At 43.0% G+C, this 20,391-nt stretch overlaps 1 protein-coding gene across 3 annotated transcripts in view; it reads left to right on the top strand.

The window, feature by feature from the left end:
• ACOXL (acyl-CoA oxidase like) overlaps nt 1-20,391 on the top strand; it is a 354,745-nt gene that overhangs the window by 17,766 nt on the left and 316,588 nt on the right. For all 3 annotated transcript variants that reach the window (XM_028117110.2, XM_028117111.2, XM_028117112.1), the window contains exon 2: nt 18,952-19,048. In XM_028117110.2, the coding sequence (XP_027972911.1) occupies nt 18,974-19,048 (75 nt within the window). In that variant the 5' untranslated portion in view covers nt 18,952-18,973. The remainder of the gene's footprint in view (nt 1-18,951; nt 19,049-20,391) is intronic.

Genomic DNA, 20,391 nt, shown 5'->3' on the forward strand with positions numbered 1-20,391 from the left:
TTTGAAAGGTCACATTGTACTATCAGATTTGATCTTATCATGTGTTAGAAGACAGTGATTCTGATTTCTTCATGTTTCAACATTCTGCCAGAATAGAACGCTCCATAGGAGACCAGAAATAAACTTTCTCCAAACACTGATTCACCAAGGCCATGTTGCGTCTCCTGTGGCTAGTTCCCCGCCCCAGGCCTTTGAAGTTTAAGTGGGTGTTGGGGGGCGTGGCGTTTGTGACCACAAGGTTCGGTGAGTGCTGTGTGTGTACAATGGGAAGTTTGTACAGGGTCAGGCACTCCCAGGACATAAGAGGCCACAAAACAGTTTTCTTCCAAAGGAACAGAGGTTGTGTAATTTCCTATGCACATAATGACTACCCTCCTCAGCAGAGAGGTTCACCGTGTATGTTCCGCTCCCAGGCATGGTGTGAGCACAGCCCAGGTTCCCCTCCAAGGGAATGGCTTGCCCTCTTTCCCAAGTCTGGCTTGCCAGGCTGACTCCCCTGTTCCACTCCATTAGAGAGTCCCCCAGGCCCTGGGATTGCCCTGGTTGCTGAGGACCATGGGACAGCATGCTGTTTGTGGTGATAGCAGGAGGATTTGGGGAGACTCGGGGTTCCTCACTGGGGTTTGCAGGGAATGTTGAAAAGCAACATCTGAAATGAGATATGCTTTGAAAATGTTTTTAAGTTTGTTTCTTGGCAAATTGGAGCTCTTTCCTGAGGGCCAGGCTGGTGAGTGGGTGTGCACGTGTGTAGGTAGGACACACATTCTCAGGAAGACAACCTACAAAGTCCCATGAGGCTGGTCTCCTAAGATCTTCTCCCCGCTCTTCTGCAAGGCTCTCCTCCCTGGTCTTGCTGTCCTGGCTCTCTTCACCCCTTCTTTCTCTCTACTCCCTTGGATTCCCTTCCCTAGAACAATGCACATTTCTCATTTTCCCCCTAAGTCTTATTCACACATGCAAGTATTCATGAAGATGTTCTCATTGTAAAAAGCCAAATAATACAGAAAACTTCAAAGTTTCCTAAGTCATCCCCTCCCCTCACTACTTTTTTCACTGTGGTAAAATACACATAGAATCACATTTTCCACTTTAATAATTATTAAGTGTACAGCTCTGTGGCATTAAATATATTCGTGTTGCCGTACAACTACTACACCATCTCCAGAATGTCTTCATCCTCCCAAATAGAAATTCTGTACCCATTAAACAATAACTCCCCATCCCCTCCCTCCCTGCCAGCCCCTGGCCACCATCGATTCTATTTTCTGTCTCTTGACTGTTCTGGGAAACTCATATAAGTGGAATCATACAATACTTGTCCTTTTGCGTTTGGCTTATTTCACTTAGGGTAATATTCTCAAGGTTCCTCCATGTCATAGTACGTGTCAGAATCTCCTTCGTTTTTAAGGCTGAATAATGCTCCATTGCTTGGATATACTACGTTTTGTTTTTCCATTAATCCATAGATGGACATTTGATCCCCCAACCACTTTTCATACTTTAGTATGTTGTAGGGTTTTTTTCTCCTTATTTTTCTGTTTTTCTATGAGTTTATATAGACATGAACATTACGTTTTTCTATAAATAGAATCATGTATTTTTATTCTACAGCTTGTTCTTTTAAAATTTAATTCTTATTTTCATTGGTGTGATGTATGAACATTCCTTTTTTTTTTTTAACTAAAACAGTTGACAATTTTCACATTTCACAATACAAATGAAAATTGCTTTTTGTTTTTTTTTGGTCCCACTACTCCCCTGCCAAAATTATTCTCTCTTTGATAAGAAGGGGGAGCAAGTCTTCCTTGTCCTCCTGTTAGAAAACACCCAATCACAACATCATGATCTCCCTGGGGAAGTAGAACAAGTAATATAAAATGGGTATAAAGAGGTTCCCATCTCCTTATCTGTCTGGTCGAATCATTCCTGGCCAAGTGGGCACCATCATGGGGCAGGCAGGAAGTCTCATCATTGGAGGCCCAGGCATCATTGGTATGTAGCCTCCCACAGGTGGCCTCATTCTGGGAGAGGTTCCCATCACTGGCATCATCCCAGGAGGAGGAGGGCCCATCCTTGGCATCATGGCGGGGCCCCATAGGGGGTGCTGGCATCATACAGGGTGAGGAGGACCCGGAGACCTGGGGTGGGGGGATCATTGCCTCTGCAGGAGGAGGAGCAGACAATGGAGTAGGAGGTATCTTTCTTTGTTGAAATACAGTGGTTGTTTTGTTGGTCAGGCTCTAAGCCTGTTCTTCCATCCGTTTCTTTCTTTCTTTCTCTTTCTTTCCTTTCTTTCTTTCTTTCTTTCTTTCTTTCTTTCTTTCTTTCTTTCTTTCTTTCTTCTTTCTTTCTTTCTTTCTTTCTTTCTTTCTTTCTTTCTTTCTTTCTTTCTTTCTTTTTTAGGATTTTGTTTATTTGAAAGAAAAAGAGAGAGCAAAAGCACGGGGAATGGCAGAGGGAGAGGGAGCGACTCCCTGCTGAGCAGGGAGCCCAATGTGGGGCTGGATCCCAGGACCCTGGGATCATGAATTGAGCCAAAGACAGATGCTTAACTTACTGAGCCTCCCAGGTGCCCCTCTTCCATCCATTTCTGAGAGTAGTCTTGCATATTCTCTTTGTGTTTCCTACCACTGCAGTGCGTCTTTCTCACAGATGGAGAGTCATGGGTGAGGTATGTGTCACACAAATCACAATAAACCTTAGGTTTGCTGATCTGCAGACCTTTGGCCACTCTGTCTCTTGCCATGTATGAACATTCTTAATGCAAATAGTACAACGAGGTTTGTAATGAAAAGCGGCTGTCCCTACCTTCTGCCTCTGTCCTTCCTTCCCTTCTTCATTGACAACCCCTCTCACATCTTTCACCAGATTCTTATGTTATTGACCTCCGTATTCCTAAATAACATGCTCAAACAGCCACTTCTTGACTATATCATGACTCACTATTATAGAAAATGAAGATTCTCACTACTGCACCACTTTCTTTCCTGATTCTATGAAAATCAGCGTGTCACCTTGTTTATTTAAATCAGTACCCAGTGTTCACATTGTTATGACTCTATAAATATTATTCCCAGCCATGCCCCCATGACACACCATATTTCATTTCCTTTCTTTTACAACTTTTTATTTTCTTTGGAGATATCAGTTTCCCTCTTTATTCATTTGCTTAGTTTTCTATAAACTCATCACTCACTGACCCCCACACTTTGGGATAGAAAGGTTACACTCCTCTCAACTTGGTCAAACCTGTCAGATAATTGGCCATTCTCTTCCTGCCCCGCCCCCCCATGAGCACAACCATCCTGGAGACCTCCTTTTGGGGCTTCTGTCTGGACTGGCTTTCTACATGACTCTTCAGTGTTATGTTGGAAATTTCCTTTGCATCTCCTCTGTAGTCAAGTCACTGTTTTCCCAGGCTTTCTCTTTCTTGGTTACCCTTTGTGGGGGAATAGAGATGGTCACAAATTCCCCAATGCTACTCCTGCTGAGAGGTGTGGTTGTGTCCCCTCCCCTTGAATCTGGGTGGTTTTGTGACTGCTTCAGCCAACAGAATATGGCTGAAGTGACAGCATGCCAGTTTCAGGGCTCAGCTCTGAAGAGACTGGTACCTTTCATTTCCTGTCTCTTGAGGTCCTGAGCAGCCACGTAAAAAGGTCTCCTAGCCTGTAGCTGCCATGTTGTGAAGAAGCCTAAACTGGTCCATGGAGAGAGGCTACAGAGAGAGAGAGGTAAAGAGTGCTTTACCAAAGAATGCTAACCCATTCCCAACTGCTCTAGCTCCCGGCTATGAAGTCATCTGAGATGGGACCCCAGACATTGTGAAGGAGAGACAAGCCGTCCCTACTTGTTCCTGTGTGTCCAAATTCCTGATAGAAAGCATAGACAGAATATTAATGCATTGCTGTTTTAAGCCACTAAGTTTTGGGGTACATTGTTACACAGCTACAGATAAACCAGAACAGTCTTTCATCTAATATCTTCCTGAGAAAGGATAGAAGAGAATTATCTTTTTGAGATTTTTATGTCTGAAAATGTTCACTATTCAATCGGCTGAATGTTTTTCTGGGTATAGAATTCTAGGCTGAAAATAAAATTTCTGCCAGATTTTTAAAGGCATCATGCCATTGCTCTCTAGTACCCAGCATTGCTATTAACAGATCTTATTCGTTCTGCACCCCAGTCCTTTATAAATGGCTTATTTTTCTTCCTTTTGGAAGCCATACCATCACGAGCATTCTTGTTTAGCACTGGTGTTACATTATTCACACTGTGACTTGATGTGGGTCTCTTTTTCTTTCAGGTAATGGGCTCTGTAATCTGGAAACTCATGTTCTTCAGTTATTTGCACTATTATCTGGAACTTCCTTTATTCAAATGTTGGACTTCCTGGCCTTGTCCTCTGATTTTCTTATCCTTTCTTCCATATTTTCCATCTCTATTTTTGTTGTTGTTGTTGTTGTTCTTGTTGTTGTTCTACTTCCTGGGTGATTTTCTCTACTTTATCCTCCAATTCTTCCTGAGTTAAAAATATCTACTGTCATATTTTTTTTAAAAAGTTCTTTAAGTTCTTTTTTCCTTTTTTTTTTTTTTTTTTAATAGCACCTGTTGTTTTCTGGTTGCAAAATCTCTTATTTTTTTGAGATATTCCTTTCTGTTCTCTGCCTTGTCTCTGTTTCCTTTGGATTCCTTTTTTCAATTCGTACTTTTAACCTCTGTCTTTTGTGTTTAAGGCTTTCCTTAAATGTCTAATCAACCTTGCGTATTTGCTCATAATAGGAGCAAAATGAATAAGTAAAATGCTGATTGTAAAAAGGCAGGGTTGATGGCCACAGGCTTTCCTGATCATAGAGTAGCCTTTCCAGTGGCAGATCAGTATTACTGTTTTGTTTTGGACAGAATTAATTTCTCCAGAGATGACTCCTTTAGTTTCCTGAGAAATGGTGGGTAGAGAATGAAGGACAGGCAAGTCATAATCCTGGCTGCCTGAAGTGATCGTGAGCAGGGCTCCTCCCTATGTGACTTTAGGCTGATTAGAAAATGCTCCTCTCCCAAGACATTTGACTTCCATTTGCTGGAAAATGCTTGTTAACTGATTTTGTTAAAACAAGTCACTTTATGGCCATCTGCTGGGAGTTGTCAAAGCTGCCCGTAATGTACAGGTCATCCCTGGTGTTTGGTTATGTCCTGCATGTTGGTAAGTGGGGCCTGTGGCTGGGGTGTCTCCCCCTGGCCCCCCAGTTCTCATCATGGGGCCTCTTTGTGGCCCTTTCACATCTCCTTCTCCTGACAGTGAACCCCCAGGCTTTGATGGGCTTTGGGAGGGGACTTGGAGCTGTCAGAGGTGACTGGAGCCTCTAATTCCCAAGCCTTAGTGGAGTTCAGTTGCACAAGCTGGTTGGCCCCTCAGCCCTATAAACTTACCATTCTCTGGTCTGCCAAGTCATCCAACTGTGCACTTGCCTGTTCACTTTCAGGCTGCCAGTATATTACTGCTATCCCTTGTCTGCTGTCAGTTACTCTCCAGTTCTTGGGTGGCTCACATGGGTAGTCACTTGGATGAATATGCAGCCCACACAGGCTTCAGTGTGGAGGTTGGAATTCAGGCTCAGGAGTGATGCTGCCAGGAGTCCCAGACTCTGCTCTCCTCATGTCCAGACAGGCCCTGTCCCCCTTGTGGCCTTCAGAGCTTTGGCTCAGCAGCCAGGCTGGAAGAGAGGGGCTCTTCTTGGCTTCCAGCCTGGCCCAGGCCACCCTCACTGGCCAGCTGGTTGTTGCCAGTGCCCTTCCTTGAAGGGGCCACAGAGGTGGGGTCATCCATGAGACCCACGTGGCTGGGGGAGGGAATGGGAGACTGCTAGAGAAAAACTGGGGTGATGGGGCCCAGAAAAGGGGAAATGGTTGCCAGACAGACAAAAGTGCTAGGTCACCCATTGTCGGCTTTTCCCTGAGTCTCTGGATGGTTGTAGGGATTGAAGCATGTTATGGAAGAGCCCTTGGGAAGCCACGGGTCTGCCTTCAATGGGAAGTTGGGCTTCTGTCTTCTTTGTTACCATGATTTTGATCTGAAGATGGGCAGTATCTTGGCTTTTCTGGGTAGGGACTTGCTGACTGATTGCAAAAACAAATGTTATACATGCATGGGACCAATGTCTGTGTAAAGAGATTAGAGGTCATAAGCACTCATTCCTCAGCGGTTCAGGAGGTGCTGTGGAAATTTTGGAGAAAGCCTGGGCCCATTTTCTGGTTGAAGCCGTTCTTACCGTATTGTGAGATCTCTGAAATACGAGCTGCTGTTAGAGTACCTTCCCGCAGTCGGGGGAATAGCTCAATCCCGGCAATGACCCCGAGACTGAGGGGTTAGCAGACCATGGCTGCCCACCACTTTGGTCTGTCCAGCCCCTGCCCCCTGCTCTGTCTGCAAAGCTGTTGAGATGCTCCTGCAACCTCCTATTAGTGTGTATATGTTTTTATTTTTATTTGCCTTGTGTTGCACTGAGTTTCAATAGTATCTCTGGTCTTTTTAAGTTGACGTCTCTCCATCTACTAACTTACAACATCAAAGTTGACAACATTTATACTCTGTTCTCCCTCCATAACGAATGCTTGGTCCTTGGGTTGATTCTAGAACCTGAGAATAGGTCTTACATGATTATGACTGTAGACAAGTGACAACATCTGAGCCAAGCAGTGGGCTCTGATTACCTGTCTTCCTGTTCATAATGATGACTGTATGGACCATGGGCAAACCTCTGTTTGTTTTGACACTCTCTGTGGGCTCACTGAGGGCTGCAGACTCCCAGGCCCCCTGAGTGCTCTCCCCATCTCCCCCTGGCTGCTGTGGAGAGTATTGACTCAATCTCTTCTTGACCCTTCAGGAATCTCAAGCCTTGATGTCCAGGTTGTAATTAGCCCCTGAGGGAATCTCCATGTCCATCTTCCCAGTTCCCATTTACTTGTAAATGGACAGGTAGGTGGGCAGGGGGCTTTCAGGGTCCAGCAGGGGACCCTGGCTCCTGTGCATGTTGCTTGACCCACTGAGGGTGCTTCCTCCATAGTTGTTGAATAGGTTATTGTTGAGATGAGGGATTTCCACTCTAGATCCCTGCAGAATGTGTGTACTAATGTTCCACCAAAAACATCCTTTGGGTGATCAGCAGGAAACACATTAGCCAGACAAGCTAGCAGACTCCACCCTTCCTTGGGCAGAGCATGGCCTTAGGAGGGAGTCAAGGCCTGGTTATACCTGTAGACCACAATTCTAGGCTCTGCAATACACTTAGTTAAGTGGTACTGTACATCTGTTTCTGTTTTCTCAGCTAACCTCTCTTGTGCTACTCCAGCCTCATGCACCCTAAAAAATAACCCTCTCTATTTGAGGTATCAAGTCTCATTTCTAAGCCAGATGCTGTCCTGGAGCTTGGGATCACCATGGTAGCCTGGACCTATCAGGAGTTGCCCCTTGGGCAGAGCAGATGCAGTGCCTTCAGAATCCTGGTGGGGAAGGAAGAGCTAGCAGCCTCATCTGCCATGCGTACCTCTCCCTAGTGAGGAAGCCTGTCTGAGTTTGTTGAAAGTTTGTATTTTCATTTTGGGAGAGCGTATCTGTTCCTGTCCTCTGCTCATTTGGCCACATTTCTCCCTTTACTTCCTTCCTGCTCTCTTCCACCCTTTCCTCCTTGCATCCCCTCCCTGCTCCCTCCCTCCTGGGGACTTCCTCTCTCTGCCCACAGACACCCCACTTCTCAGTGGATTGTGCAGAGAGACCAGGTTCTTGCTCCTCTGCCTTCTCACCACCCCTGCAACTCCTTCCGACAGACCCAAGTTAAGGTGAATGCTAAACCAAAAGCTTTCTGTTCCAGAAAACAACCATGCCATCCCCTGGGAGGCAACAACAGCTCTGGCCACCTGAGGTCTAATGGTAACAGGTGAAACTTTCTTGTGTCACACTGTTTGGGGACCCTCCTTCGGCCCCTGTGTCTTCCAGGCTAGCGTCTGAGCTCCTGGAGGGTAGGAACAGGCCTGCCTTGTTTTGAATTCCTCGTGTTTAGCGTGGGGCAGGTGCTTAGCAGAAGCTGGGGAAGGAAGGCAGAAAGGAAGAATGGAGAGGGGACATCTCTTGGCCCACAGGCACCGCCTGGCAAGCTCACGACGCAGGGCTCTGGATTGCAAGTGCCTCCTGTCAGGGATTCCCGTCAGGTTTTTGTCTCTGGCTAGGAGTCTCTTTTCTTCCCCTTCCTTCCTTTCTATCTTCATGCGTTCTTCAAGCTACTTTCCTAGACTTTACCAATCAGCAAGTGTACTTCTCTGTGGTTGAGTGAACTTCACAGCGACAATTAGACCGCAGTGCTTAGAAAACCCTCCCTTAGCATTTTTCTGTCACTCTTGTTGGTTCAGGGCCTGTAGTCTTTGGCAGTTACCACAGGATGATTCAATGTTTCTGTTTCCACTCAGGGTTAGGTCCTCCAGGCTGTGCGGGGGCCGGGGGGCGGGGAGGTGGGGTGGGTAGTGTGGTTTCAGGGGAGTGGGCGGAGCCTTTGGAAGTGGGCGGTCAGGTTGGTGATGGAGCTGTGGTAGTTACTAGAAGACGGAGGGTTTCTCAGCTCACTGCCTCTGGGGATCCATTCTTCACCACCGCCTTTTGTTGGTGTGAATTCTTGGCAGTGGGTTGCACCTCACTTCTTGATGGAGACAGAGCATTTTGATTTTCTGCCATTTCCAACCAGAAGAAATTGATAGGGGGGAGTTGATCCTGAGCCAAGCTGGAGCTGTCTCCTGAAGCAAAATTATAAAAAAGACCAGGATGGAGGAGGAGGTCACTGAAGCAGAGCCATGCTGGGAAACCAGAGTTGATTTTCAAGTTCTCGTCAGTCTTCATTCCAGAATCGTGGGTGCTGCCTAGAATCATGTGGTGGTCAAAGGCTGGGCACCAAGGATATTTCTCTTCATGAGGGCATTCAAATTTAGTGTCTAAAGATGTGCTTTCCATGACACCAAAACTGATTTTTGATTGAGATTCTGAGAAAAAAATACACACAACCACTTCTTTTTTTAAAGTTGTTTTTTATTTGTTGGGTTTTTAAAAGGTTTCCAAAAAATGCACAAAGATCTTTTTTGTTGTTGTTACTGTTGCCTTCTTTCTTGTCTCTTTTCAAAATGGACTTTGAATTTTGGAATAATTTTCAATTTCTAGAAAAATTGTGAAAATAACACAGAGCGCTCCCGTATGCCCCTCAGCCAGTCTCCCCCTATTGCTCACGGCTAATATAACCACAGCACATTTATCAAAACTAAGAAAGCAGCATTGGTCCATTACTATTACCTAAACTCTAGACTTGATTAGAACTTTCTTACTCTTTCCACCAGTATTCTATTTCCATTCCAGGATCCCACCCAAGATGCCACACTGTGTTTTGTTACCATGTTTGTTTGTTTGTTTAGTGTCCTCCTACTTGTGGCAGTTCCTCAGTCTTTCCACGTTTTTCATCACCTCGCTATTCTTGAAAAATATTGGTCATGTATTTTGTTGAATATCCTTCAGTTTGGTTCGTCTGGTGTTTTTCTGATGTCTAGGCCAAGGTTATGGGTTTTGGGGAAGACCATGAGGGCAAGTGCCCTTGTCAATCTTAGCAAGGTGTGCATACTATTAACATGGCTTGTCAGTGGCGCTATTAAGCCTGATCAGCTGGGCAGGGTAGCGTTTATCACATTTCTTCCTTGTAAAATCACCTCTTCCCTCTGCAAGCAGGTCCCTAAGTGCAGCTGACACTCGGGGTGGTAGTGGTGGTGCGGAGACTGGTAAGCTCAGCCTGCTAGAGGGGACAGCGGCTACACAAATTATTTTTTACAGGCAGTTTGTCTCTTTCCCCTAATGTATTTACTTATTTAAACCGCTTATTTGTATCAGTATGGACTCATGTATATTTATTTTATGCTTTGCGTAGTCCATTATTTATTTTGTTGTTCAGATTGTTCCAGCTTTGGCCATAGGGGGCTCTTATAGTTGGCTCCTCTATCCCTTTGACATGCCCCACCATTTTGGGATTTTTTTTGAAGGACTTCTTTACTTTCTGATACCACAAGATGCTCCAGGCTCATCTATTTTCTCTGCCCTGTCCTAGAATCAGCCATTTCTCCAATGAGCCCATGTTCCTTTTATTTGAGAATAGTTTCTAGAAACAAAGATGTGTGCTTGAAGGTCTCATTTTTACATAAGGAAATGATGCCTTACCACAATTCCCCTTTTGGTCGTCTACTTCCTTCCAGTATTTTATTTTTAAAGATTTTAAACATGCAGTGGAATTGAAAGACTTTAACATTGAGTTCCTTAAATGTACCACTTAGATTCTACCATTAATGTGTTACTGTATTTGCTATATCACATATTTGCTCATTTACTTATCCCTTTATCCACCGTATTTCATTTTTTGGATGCATTTCAAAGTCGCCGAAATAAATAAATAAGTACACTCCTTTCCCTGAAATAATTCAGTGTGCAAATCATTAACAAGACTTCAATATGTGTTCAGGCTTTTGTTTTGTTTTGTTTTTTGCTGTAAAATGCAATGCAATGCAAAAATCTTAAATGTACACACCTATGTAACTCAAGCCCCTATAAAAATATAGAACATTACCATCACCCCAGAAATTTCCCTCATGTCCTTTCCACTCAATCCCTGCTCTTATTCTCCCAGAAGTAACCACTGTTCTGTTTTTTTTTCTACTATGTTTTAATTTTGTCTGTTTTAGAATTTAAAGTAAGTGGAATAGCACAATATGTTCACTCAGCATATATTTGGTGGTATGTTAATTCAATTTAATCCTCTATAGCGGTGAAAATGAATGATCTACAGCTAGAGTAGACAGCAAAGATGAATCTTATTAGCCATGTTGAGCAAAAGAAATGAGACACAAAAGAATACAAAAGGTCTAATCCCCGTTCTTTAATATTCAAAAGCAGTCAAAAATAATTTATGGAGTCCCAAGTCAGGAGAGCACCTAGTGGGCAGGGAGAGAGGGAGTAATAACTGACAAGGAGACAGGGGGGAGAATCTGTGTGCTGGTGATATAATGTGATTCTCCTTGACTCGGGTAGGGATTGTACGGGTGTATTTTCTTTGTGAGAATTCATTAGGCTATAATTTTATGACTCATGCCTTGTTCTTGGTGTATTACATGTTATTAAAGTGTTTAAAAATAAGAGACTAGTTCATGCCCATCAGTTTTGTGTGTGTGTGTATGTGTGTATGACAATACCATGTGTATTAGTTATCTATTGATATGTAACAAATTACCTCAAAACTTAGCATCATAAACACTAATGTGTATTATCTCAACGGTTTCTGTGGGTCAGGAATTTCAGAGCATCTTAGCTGGGTGGCTCTGGGTCTGTCATGAGGTTGCAGGTAGGATTTTGGCCAGGTCTGAAGTCATATAAAGGCTTGTCTGGGGCTGGAAGATCCACTCTCTCAAAATGGTCCACCCACATGTCAGTTTCTGCCCGTGGGGACCTCTCCACAAAGCTGTCCTCGTATCATGGCAGCTGGCTTCTTGAAGAGCAAGTGATTCAAGAGAGCTCAGCATAATGTTTTCTAGGTTCATACACGTCAAGTATGTGTATCACTCATAGGTTCCTTTTTATCACTAAGCAGTATTCCATTTCATGACTAAACCAGTTTATTTCTCTGTTCTCCTAGTGATGGGTACTTGGGCTGTTTCCAGTTTGGGGCTATTATGAATAAGTTGATACGAACCTTCTTCTAGAAGAATTTTGTGAGCATTTTGTTTCTCTTGGGTAAATATCTAGGAGTATAATTGTTAAGTCATAGAGTTAGGTATATGTTTAATTTTATGAGAAATTGACTAATAGGCCTTTTCCCAAAATGACTGTATCATTATATATTTTCACAACAAAGTATGGGAGTTTCAGTTGTTCTATATCCTTGTTAACATATTATTTTTTTTTTAGCCATTCAGGTGGGTGGATGGTGGTATCTCATTGTGGTTTTAATTTCCATTTCCATGGTGACCAGTGTCACTGAGCACTTTCTGGTGTGCTTATTGGCCATTTGTGTATCTTCTTTCGTGAAGTGTCTGTTCCCATCTTTTGGAGGGCATCTATTTGTGTGTGTGTGTGTGTGTGTGTGTGTGTGTGTGTGTGTGTGTCATTCACACGCATCATTTTGTGTAACCACCAACACAATCAGGACATGGAACTGTTCCGTCACCATAGAAGCTTCCTGTTTCTCCTTTAGAGTCAGATTCTCCCCATCACTCTACTCACTGGCGGCCACCAATGTATTCCTCATCGCTATAATTTGTCATTTTGAGAATGTCATAAAATTGGAAACATATGTGGCTTTTTGAGATTTGCTTTTTTTCTCCTCAACACAGAGTCTTTGTTCAAGTCGTGTGTAGCAGGAGTTCCCTCCATTTTATTGCTCAGCAGCCCATGGTGTAGATGTCACACACTTCTGTCCCCAGTTGAGGGACATTTGGATTGTTTCTAGTTTTTGGCGATTGCAAATAAAGTTGCTGTAAACACTCATGTATCACTGTTGGTGTAAACAAAGGATTTCATTTCTCTTGGGTAAATACCTGGGAGTGGGATTGCTGAGTTATGTAAGTGTATGTTTCATTTTAAAAGACACTGTCCAACTCTTCCCAAGTGGCTGTACTATTTTTTATTCCCACCACCAGCAAAGGAGGGATCCAGCTGCTGCTCGGCATCCTCCTTAACACGTGATATTGTCAGTATTATTTCTTTTAGCCATTCTAGTAGGTGTTTACCATTAGATTTTTTTTTTAAGTTAGTACCTTGTAGTTTGGTTTTAATTCCACATGTGAGTCTTCCCAGATAGGTGTCTTACTCATGCTGGATGTCTACACCCCACACCTCTCTCAGGGAAGATGAAATTAGTATCTTTTGTTTCAGTTCTTGCTTGTGGCATATCCTAGCTCAGAGGTTTTCAAGCTTGTTCTTAGTCATGGCACCATTTTGTTTTTGTTTTTGTTTTCAAGCTAAATTCTCCACGTAACACTAAAAGATAAGTCAGATGATGGCAGAGCTGCTAGGGGAAGAATTGGGCCCTCACAGCTGTCCTCAAGGTGTCCCCTAGCTCCTAATCTTCACATTAACACCATCCACCCAGGATCTGGCCAAGGCTCTTAATTCCATAGGGCCTCTGTCTGCAATCTGAGGTATAGAGAATATTTGCCATATCTTCATATCTTACAGATTCAAGAAGACAGAGAAATTATATACGTTAAAATACAAAAAGTCATTATTGCTCATGATTTATACCCCATTGTTAAATAAATGACGTCTGAGGTGGCCTATTAAAATTGTTAAACGTGGAGGTTGATATTTGAAGACAGAAAACACGCAGATATTCATGTTGTGTAGGGGTTTGGAGAGCTTGGCCGGGGGGGATGTTCCTAAAATCCTGATCTTTTTCCATTGCAGAGATCGTTACTTTTTTATTGAAAGGTGTTAAGAATTTACACATTCTTATTAAGATAATCAGGTGCTCAAGCTTTCAGGCAGGTTCTAAGACTTCACCCAGCTTTATTTGTTCCAGGAGTACTTGGTGGCGGCCATTCAAGTGAAGAACAATTGCCATCTAGTGGTCATTTTAAGTGTACAATTGAAAATATCTAAAAAAAATTTTTTAAACGTCTTTTTTTAAAAGGTCTTTTAATATGATCTAAAAGTTGGAACACATAAAAAGGTAGAGTACTATTTCCCATTTGCCAAGTTTCTCCCTCTTCCGCCCCACATACACAAAAGGTAAACACTGTTAGTAGTTTCTGGTGTTTCCCTTAAGAGAATAAAAAAATAGCAACAACATATAGGCAAGCAACTATGTAGTCTTCTTCCCCACCCCCCTTTTTAACATCTAGTACAGCAGTAAAAGTAATATATTTACTTGTTTGCACCTTGCTTCTTTTCATTTAAACATCTTGGCAATTTCCTTACATAGGCGTATAGACAGATTTTCCTTTTTATGTAATAATCTCACTGTTAGGCTAGACCGTACTTCACTCAATCACTCATCTTTTAGATGTTTGCAGTGTTGTGCTATTTCTGCCCATGTAACATTAAACTCATCTCTGGTAGTGCATTTTGGGAGTGAGGGTGGGCTGGGGAATGGGATAGACCTCTAATTAAAATGTCTTAACTTGTCTCTGTTGGAAAATGTTTTTTAATGTCTCTTGATCCACATTTTTCTATTTTGAATACAGAATTTCTTTAACTTGGGTATTAATAGTTGAGAACTATTTATTAGTAACCCAGTTTTCTTGAGTTCTGTTTATGTTATAGTTTTTAAATAATTTCTCAGTTCCTTTGGCCAATGTGTGTATTATTTGTGCATTCACTGTCCTTGCCTGATCTTGCAGTCTGTCTTCTTTTTTCTGCGCAGATTAACATAAAATCATTACTCAAACTTGACTCCTATGAGGTGCTTGGTATCAGTATGAGCAGGAAGCTTAATTTAATATGAGAATAGATGTGAATTAAAATTTTAAAGTAGATGAATAACAACCATTCTATCAAAAAGTTACTGGAATGGAAATGTGAAGGAAATAGCTAATAACTTATGTTTTAGAATCTTGTCTGTATAACATACTTCATGGCATTCCCATAGGCTTTACTGTCTGGTTTTGTAGGGTGAAATGTCTCTTGATTCCCCTGCTCAGTGGGGAGTCTGCTTCTCTCTCTCCTGCTGCCCCTCTCCCCCATGCTCTCTCTCTCTTTCTCCCCTTCTCTCTCAAATAAATAAAATCTTTAAAAAAAAACCCCACACAGTACATATTTCTGTTTGTTCAAGTCTTTTCGTGTGTTCTTCAGGAGTGTTTTACAGTTTTATTCATATAAGTACAGCTAAAAATTTATTCTTAAGTATATTTTTCTTTTGTTTTATAACTTTGGCAAGTGGAATCTTTTTTTCCATGTATTTTCAAACTCTTTATATAACCATATGAAAGCTACTGACTTTGATTACCTGTATTTCTTGCCAAGCTATTCTTTTTTTTTTTTTTTAATTTATTTATTTGACAGAGAGAGACACAGCAAGAGAGGGAATATGAGCAGGGGGAGTGGGAGAGGGAGAAGCAGGCTTCCCGCCGAGCAGGGAGCCCGATGTGGGGCTCGATCCCAGGACCCTGGGGTCATGACCTGAGCCAAAGGCAGACACTTAACAACTGAGCCACCCAGGTGCCCTTGCCAAGCTATTCTTGTTTGCAGTAATTTTAGTTGGTGGTCTTGAGGGTTCCAGGTACATAGTCATATTGTATCAATTAGCTCTGATGCAAAACATAGTGGTTCAAAAACAATACACATTTATTATTGATCATGAGTTTGTGGGGGCTGAGAGGTTCTTCTGACCTTGGCTCATTCACGAAGTCAGCTGTGATAGACAGTTTTGATCTTGACCAGGCTCTTCCAGTGTGGGCCTTGCCTGGAGGTAGGCTGATCTAGGATGGCCTTGGCTGAGACAACTGGGCTCTCCTCACATGTCTCTTACTTTATACCTTCTGTCCACATGGCAAACTAGCCTAGGCATGTTCTTAGATTAGCTCAAGCATATGTCTGTGGGATTGCAGAGGAGTAAGAGAGGACGGGAAATGTATAAGTACTTTTCTAAGCCTTTGCTTTCCTCAAATCTACCAGTATCTTAATGACCAAAGCAAATCATGTTGCCAAACCCAGATTCAAGCAGTGGGGAGGTATACTCTGCCTCTTTATGAGAATTGCAGGGTCAAAGGGCAGGGATCAGGGGAGGTCTAGCATAGGGGCCATTAATACAATCAATGAAACACATGGAACATCTGTATGTAGTTCTCCCTGTTTCTTTCTAATTTCAGTTTCTCTAATTGCTTTCCCTTGTCGAATTGCATTGGCTAATACCACCAGAGCAATGTTGAACAACCACCTCTTGTGATTTTTTTCAGAGCCAGATTTTAGATTTATTACTTATACTTTTTCTGTTTTGATTTTCTACTTTTCTTGTGATAATTTATTTTTTTCTCCTTTCTTTTTTTTTCTAGCTTTAGTCAGCTGCTTAGCAGTTAATGTTAATACCCTACCCTGATTCCTCTACCAAACCTGTACACTCATCTCCTAGCTGCTGTCAGTGTTGACTGGTACCAACTCACAACTGAACTTCCTTGGAATTGTCCTTGATGTATGCGAGTTACCTTCCCAGGAAATGGCTGAGGTTATGCTTTCTGCCCATGACTGAAGGACAGGATGGGACCACTCCACGGTGCCATTTATACTCCAGGGTGTCCCACTGAATCAGGCTAAGGCTAGACTTCAGCTGAGCCCACATTTTGCAAGCTCCCCAGCACCCTGTGTGCTCTGAAGACCTCCTGCACTCACTGATGCCCAGAACCCTACTGCATACCCACATTGCCAGTTGCCAGTGGCTTGCTCTTTTTCTCCATTTTTCTTATATGATCACTGTATCAATTCTATGCTAGTATCTTTTTATTACTTATAATTGGATGATTTGGATATAATTGAATGATTTCTGGTCTGGCTTTTCTAAGAGGTTTCAGGGTTGGGGAGCAGGAGAAGCTGAGATAGGGGTCCAGGATAGTCCCTTTTCACAACATAAGAACTTTTCCCTTCCCTGCTGTGGCAGAGATAGACTGCTTCTTTCAAACATGGCCTGTCCATGTGACTGCATGTTGCCCTGACCCTGAACTTAGCTCAGGGGCCAGCGAACCTTCTTATCTGCTTGCTTGTTGCCTTTCCTGTCTTGCTGTTCTAGATCAGAGCTACAAGTTTTACCTCTCAATGTGTACAGCTTACATTTATTTAGAAAGTGAATTTTTACCTGCATTTTTTCAGAGTTGCCACCGTTTGGCCCTTGTGCTGTGTGAGATCTCTTTCTGTGGTTACTTGCGTTGTGTTACTTGCTACTTCCTCCTGCCCAAATCCTGCATCAACTCAGACACGTTTTACTTCTATGTTAGTATCTGGAGAGTTTTCCGGACTCCTAGTTTCATTGACAATAGAATGTTTATGTTCTTTCTTTTTTTTTTTTTAAGACTTATTTATTTATTTGAGAGAGAAAGAGAGAGAGCACACAGAGGGAGAGGGAGAAGCAGACCCTCCGCTGAGCAGGGAGCCCAATGCAGGGTTTGATCCCAGGACCCTGGGATCATGACCTGAGCCAAAGGCAGACGCTTAATGACTGAGCCACCCAGGCACTCCAGAATGTTTATTTTCTGTTCTCCTTAGGAAAAATGTTGATTTTATGCAGTAATGCTTATACTGAAATCTCTACTAGTTGCTCTGAGATCAGGTCTACAAGCTGACTCAAAAAAAACCAAAAAAAGCAAGATTCTTCTGTTAGGGGGTTTCTGTGTCCTTTCTTTTTTGGGGGGTGGGGGTGGGTTGTTTTTTTTTTTTTTTTTTACATTCTATGATGAATGGTGGGTCCCCTTGGATTTTTTGTTACCTGCCAACTGAATGGATGAGAGAAACCCAAGATGGTCTAATTGGTTCTTGTTTGGTCTGGGGCAATTGGCCAGCAGGTTATTTAGGAAAAATGTTTAAATGTGAGACACTGCTGGTCCTGAGGGGCTACACAGTTCAAGACTTGGACCCTACACCCATGCAGTTTGTATTTCTTATTGGGAATGAACTTTACATAGGGATAGTGTATGTGGTTGGGGAGCTTTTTCGGATATACCTGAGAACACAGTCTCCAGGATCTAGTCATGAAACTATAGGAAACAAAGAAATTTAAGCTCAACCATCATTTAATGTGGTGTACTGTGGCCAGGCCTTGGGTTGGTGCTGAGACTGTAAATATGGATCTAACACCATTCCTGCCCTTGAAGAGGAGGAGGAGGAGGAGGAGGAGGAGGAGGGATGAAGAAGCAAATGAAGGCAGATTAATAATATTGAGCACTTACTATATATATGCAAGCACTGGGATAAGCACTTGAGGTGACAGTCCTCTGAGTTATGTGCAATTATCAGTCCCATCTAGAGGACAGAGGTACTGGGAGGCCAGGTCACTTGTTGTTGGTCACACAGTTAGTGACAGAGCCAGGTATCAAACCTGGGTGAGGTTTCTTCCAGGCTCAGGCTATGCTTTGCATTTAAGCATTTTCAGTGGCGAGTGTAAACTCCCCTCCTGTGTCAGTTTAAAGTTCACTGAGAAACAGACACCAAGATGGGACTAAATGAGCAAATGGCTTATGGGGTGGGGAGGAGCGGAGCACTTGAATCTGTGAAGGATGATGGGAAGGAGCTGGGGGAGGGGGGAAAAGCTTCGGAATGTGTGTAGGCAGGTCTGACTCTGTGAAATGAGAGAGCAGAAAGGGCACAGTGGGGTATTAAGAAAGCCTCAGTGGGCCAGTTGAGGGGGGGGCTGGGTCTCCTGGCATAAGTTGCCTACTGGGCAGTAATGGCCCTAATCAAGAAGCTTGTCCTACTCAATCACCAGCTGGGAGCAGCCCTAGAGGAAAGTCGCCTGGGGTGAGTGCCACAATTAATTCCAAGGTATGGCAGCTGGAGGTTGTTGGTGGGTTCTCTTGAGGGAAACTCTAAGTGACACTCCTCGTGGCCACTACAGTCCACCCCTTGTACCACATAGATCAGTCCTTCTCTCCCATCTTCCCAAATGCTATTCTTGAGTCATCTCAGAAACATGAAAATCTTTTGTCCCCGCAGAGAGGATATTGGAGTTCTGTTTTAAGGTCACCCTGTTAGGAAATCCCTTCCTTCTTTCCTTCTATTTTGACCCCGCTGTATTGAACACAGGGTCTGCGTTACACACACAGTAAGCCTTCTTTGACACACAGTATCAAACAAGAGCTGTAAAGAGATGTAACAAAGCTGTCTGTTCTATCAGATACCTTGGTCCAAAGGCTCTACTCAGAGTCACCAAATCAAGGTTTTAACACCCATTTTATGTTTGTTCTTCGCAGGTATGATTTAAGTCTGGATGAAATGAGAGCTTTGACCTTTCAGAGAGTGAAGTTTATCATGGGGCTACCTCTGTTAAAACGTGCAATTCAGGAACAGGTAAGTTTAAATGTTATTTTGCTGTGATGTGTGTATGAGTGAGAGAGAGAGAGAGAGAAAGAAAAAGATTTTATTTTTGTTTTGTTTGTTTTTGTGACTTGTGGGAGCACGTTTATTTTGTCCCAGGGAAAACTGTCATCATTATGGGGGAATGCCTTCTTCAGCCCCTTTTTTCTGCCCCACTCCCTGATAACCTAATTGATCTTCTTCCCTTGGCCCACACATTCACATCTCCCAAGATCACAGGCAAGGGGGTAGGGGAATCAGCAGAAGTAATGCTATACATGTTCACAAAACAAATATAATTTGGGGCATAAAATTCAAATATCTGAGAAATGTAATGAACTAATTTTATAGGCTTTTAAAAAATGTAGGAGTCTTGTTTGAACACTGCCATTCTAAACTCAGTTAAATTATTTTAGTCAGTTTAGCCTCATTAAAAAGAAAGAAGGAAAGAAAGAATATGTGATTAGGGAACTCCTTCATGATGCGAACATTAGGAGCTATATATTTTAGCCACATTTAAATCGATTTCCATTTCATTCAGCTTAATGGCTTCCTTAAACTGAACACTTTACATTAAACACAATGAAACAAAACAATTCCTGGTGAGAGCCCTAGGAGAGGGGCTTGAACTGGGGAGAAGCTTCAGCTTGTAGATGGCTGAGGAGTGGAGCTTGGCCCTCTTCTTGCCCAGCACAGTCTGTGGAGGAGGAGTCTGAGGACTGAGGTGGTGGGGGTCTTCCCCATTCAGGGGGCCACTGAAGGCTTAGTTCTCTGTGGAATGTAGATCAGAGCCAGTGGGGGGCCTGAGGTCCATGTTCAAGAATAGATCCTTACCCTGTCACCCCTCCTTTGGTTGGCTGTCCCAAAGAGGCAAGGAGGGACCTCAGCATCTTCTTGTCAAAAGGCAGAGCTCTGGTCCCTCCTGTTGAAGTACTGCAGCCACCTCCAAGGTGACAAGGGCACACTTAGATGGAGAGGAAGGAAGGAAAATACCCACATCATGTAGGGAAGGGTACTTACCAAGCCCGAAGAATCATTTCATACCAAGCAGTTTGGCAAAGTGGATTTCAAGCCAGTAAACTGCCTCTCAATGGAACAAACATTTTGAGCTGTGAATACAACCAATAAAGAAAAAAAAAAACCCTCAAAAGACCCCAACCCTCTTTGGTTTCAGCCACTTTATGAGAGTCTGGCCTCCAGTACATCTGGCATGGGGCTTGTTGGAAGGTGAAATCTTGACATGTGGTCAGTCTCCTGGTCTCTTAATCAGTCCAGTATGTCCTGTGGCTTAACTTAGTGTCAATATTCAAGACCCGGATGAGGGTTGATCCTTTAGT

The sequence above is a fragment of the Eumetopias jubatus genome, unplaced genomic scaffold (genome assembly GCF_037043125.1).
Source record: "Eumetopias jubatus isolate StellerSeaLion01/CBP00866 unplaced genomic scaffold, mEumJub1_p1.0 scaffold_9, whole genome shotgun sequence".
In the NCBI taxonomy this organism is placed as follows: domain Eukaryota; kingdom Metazoa; phylum Chordata; class Mammalia; order Carnivora; family Otariidae; genus Eumetopias; species Eumetopias jubatus.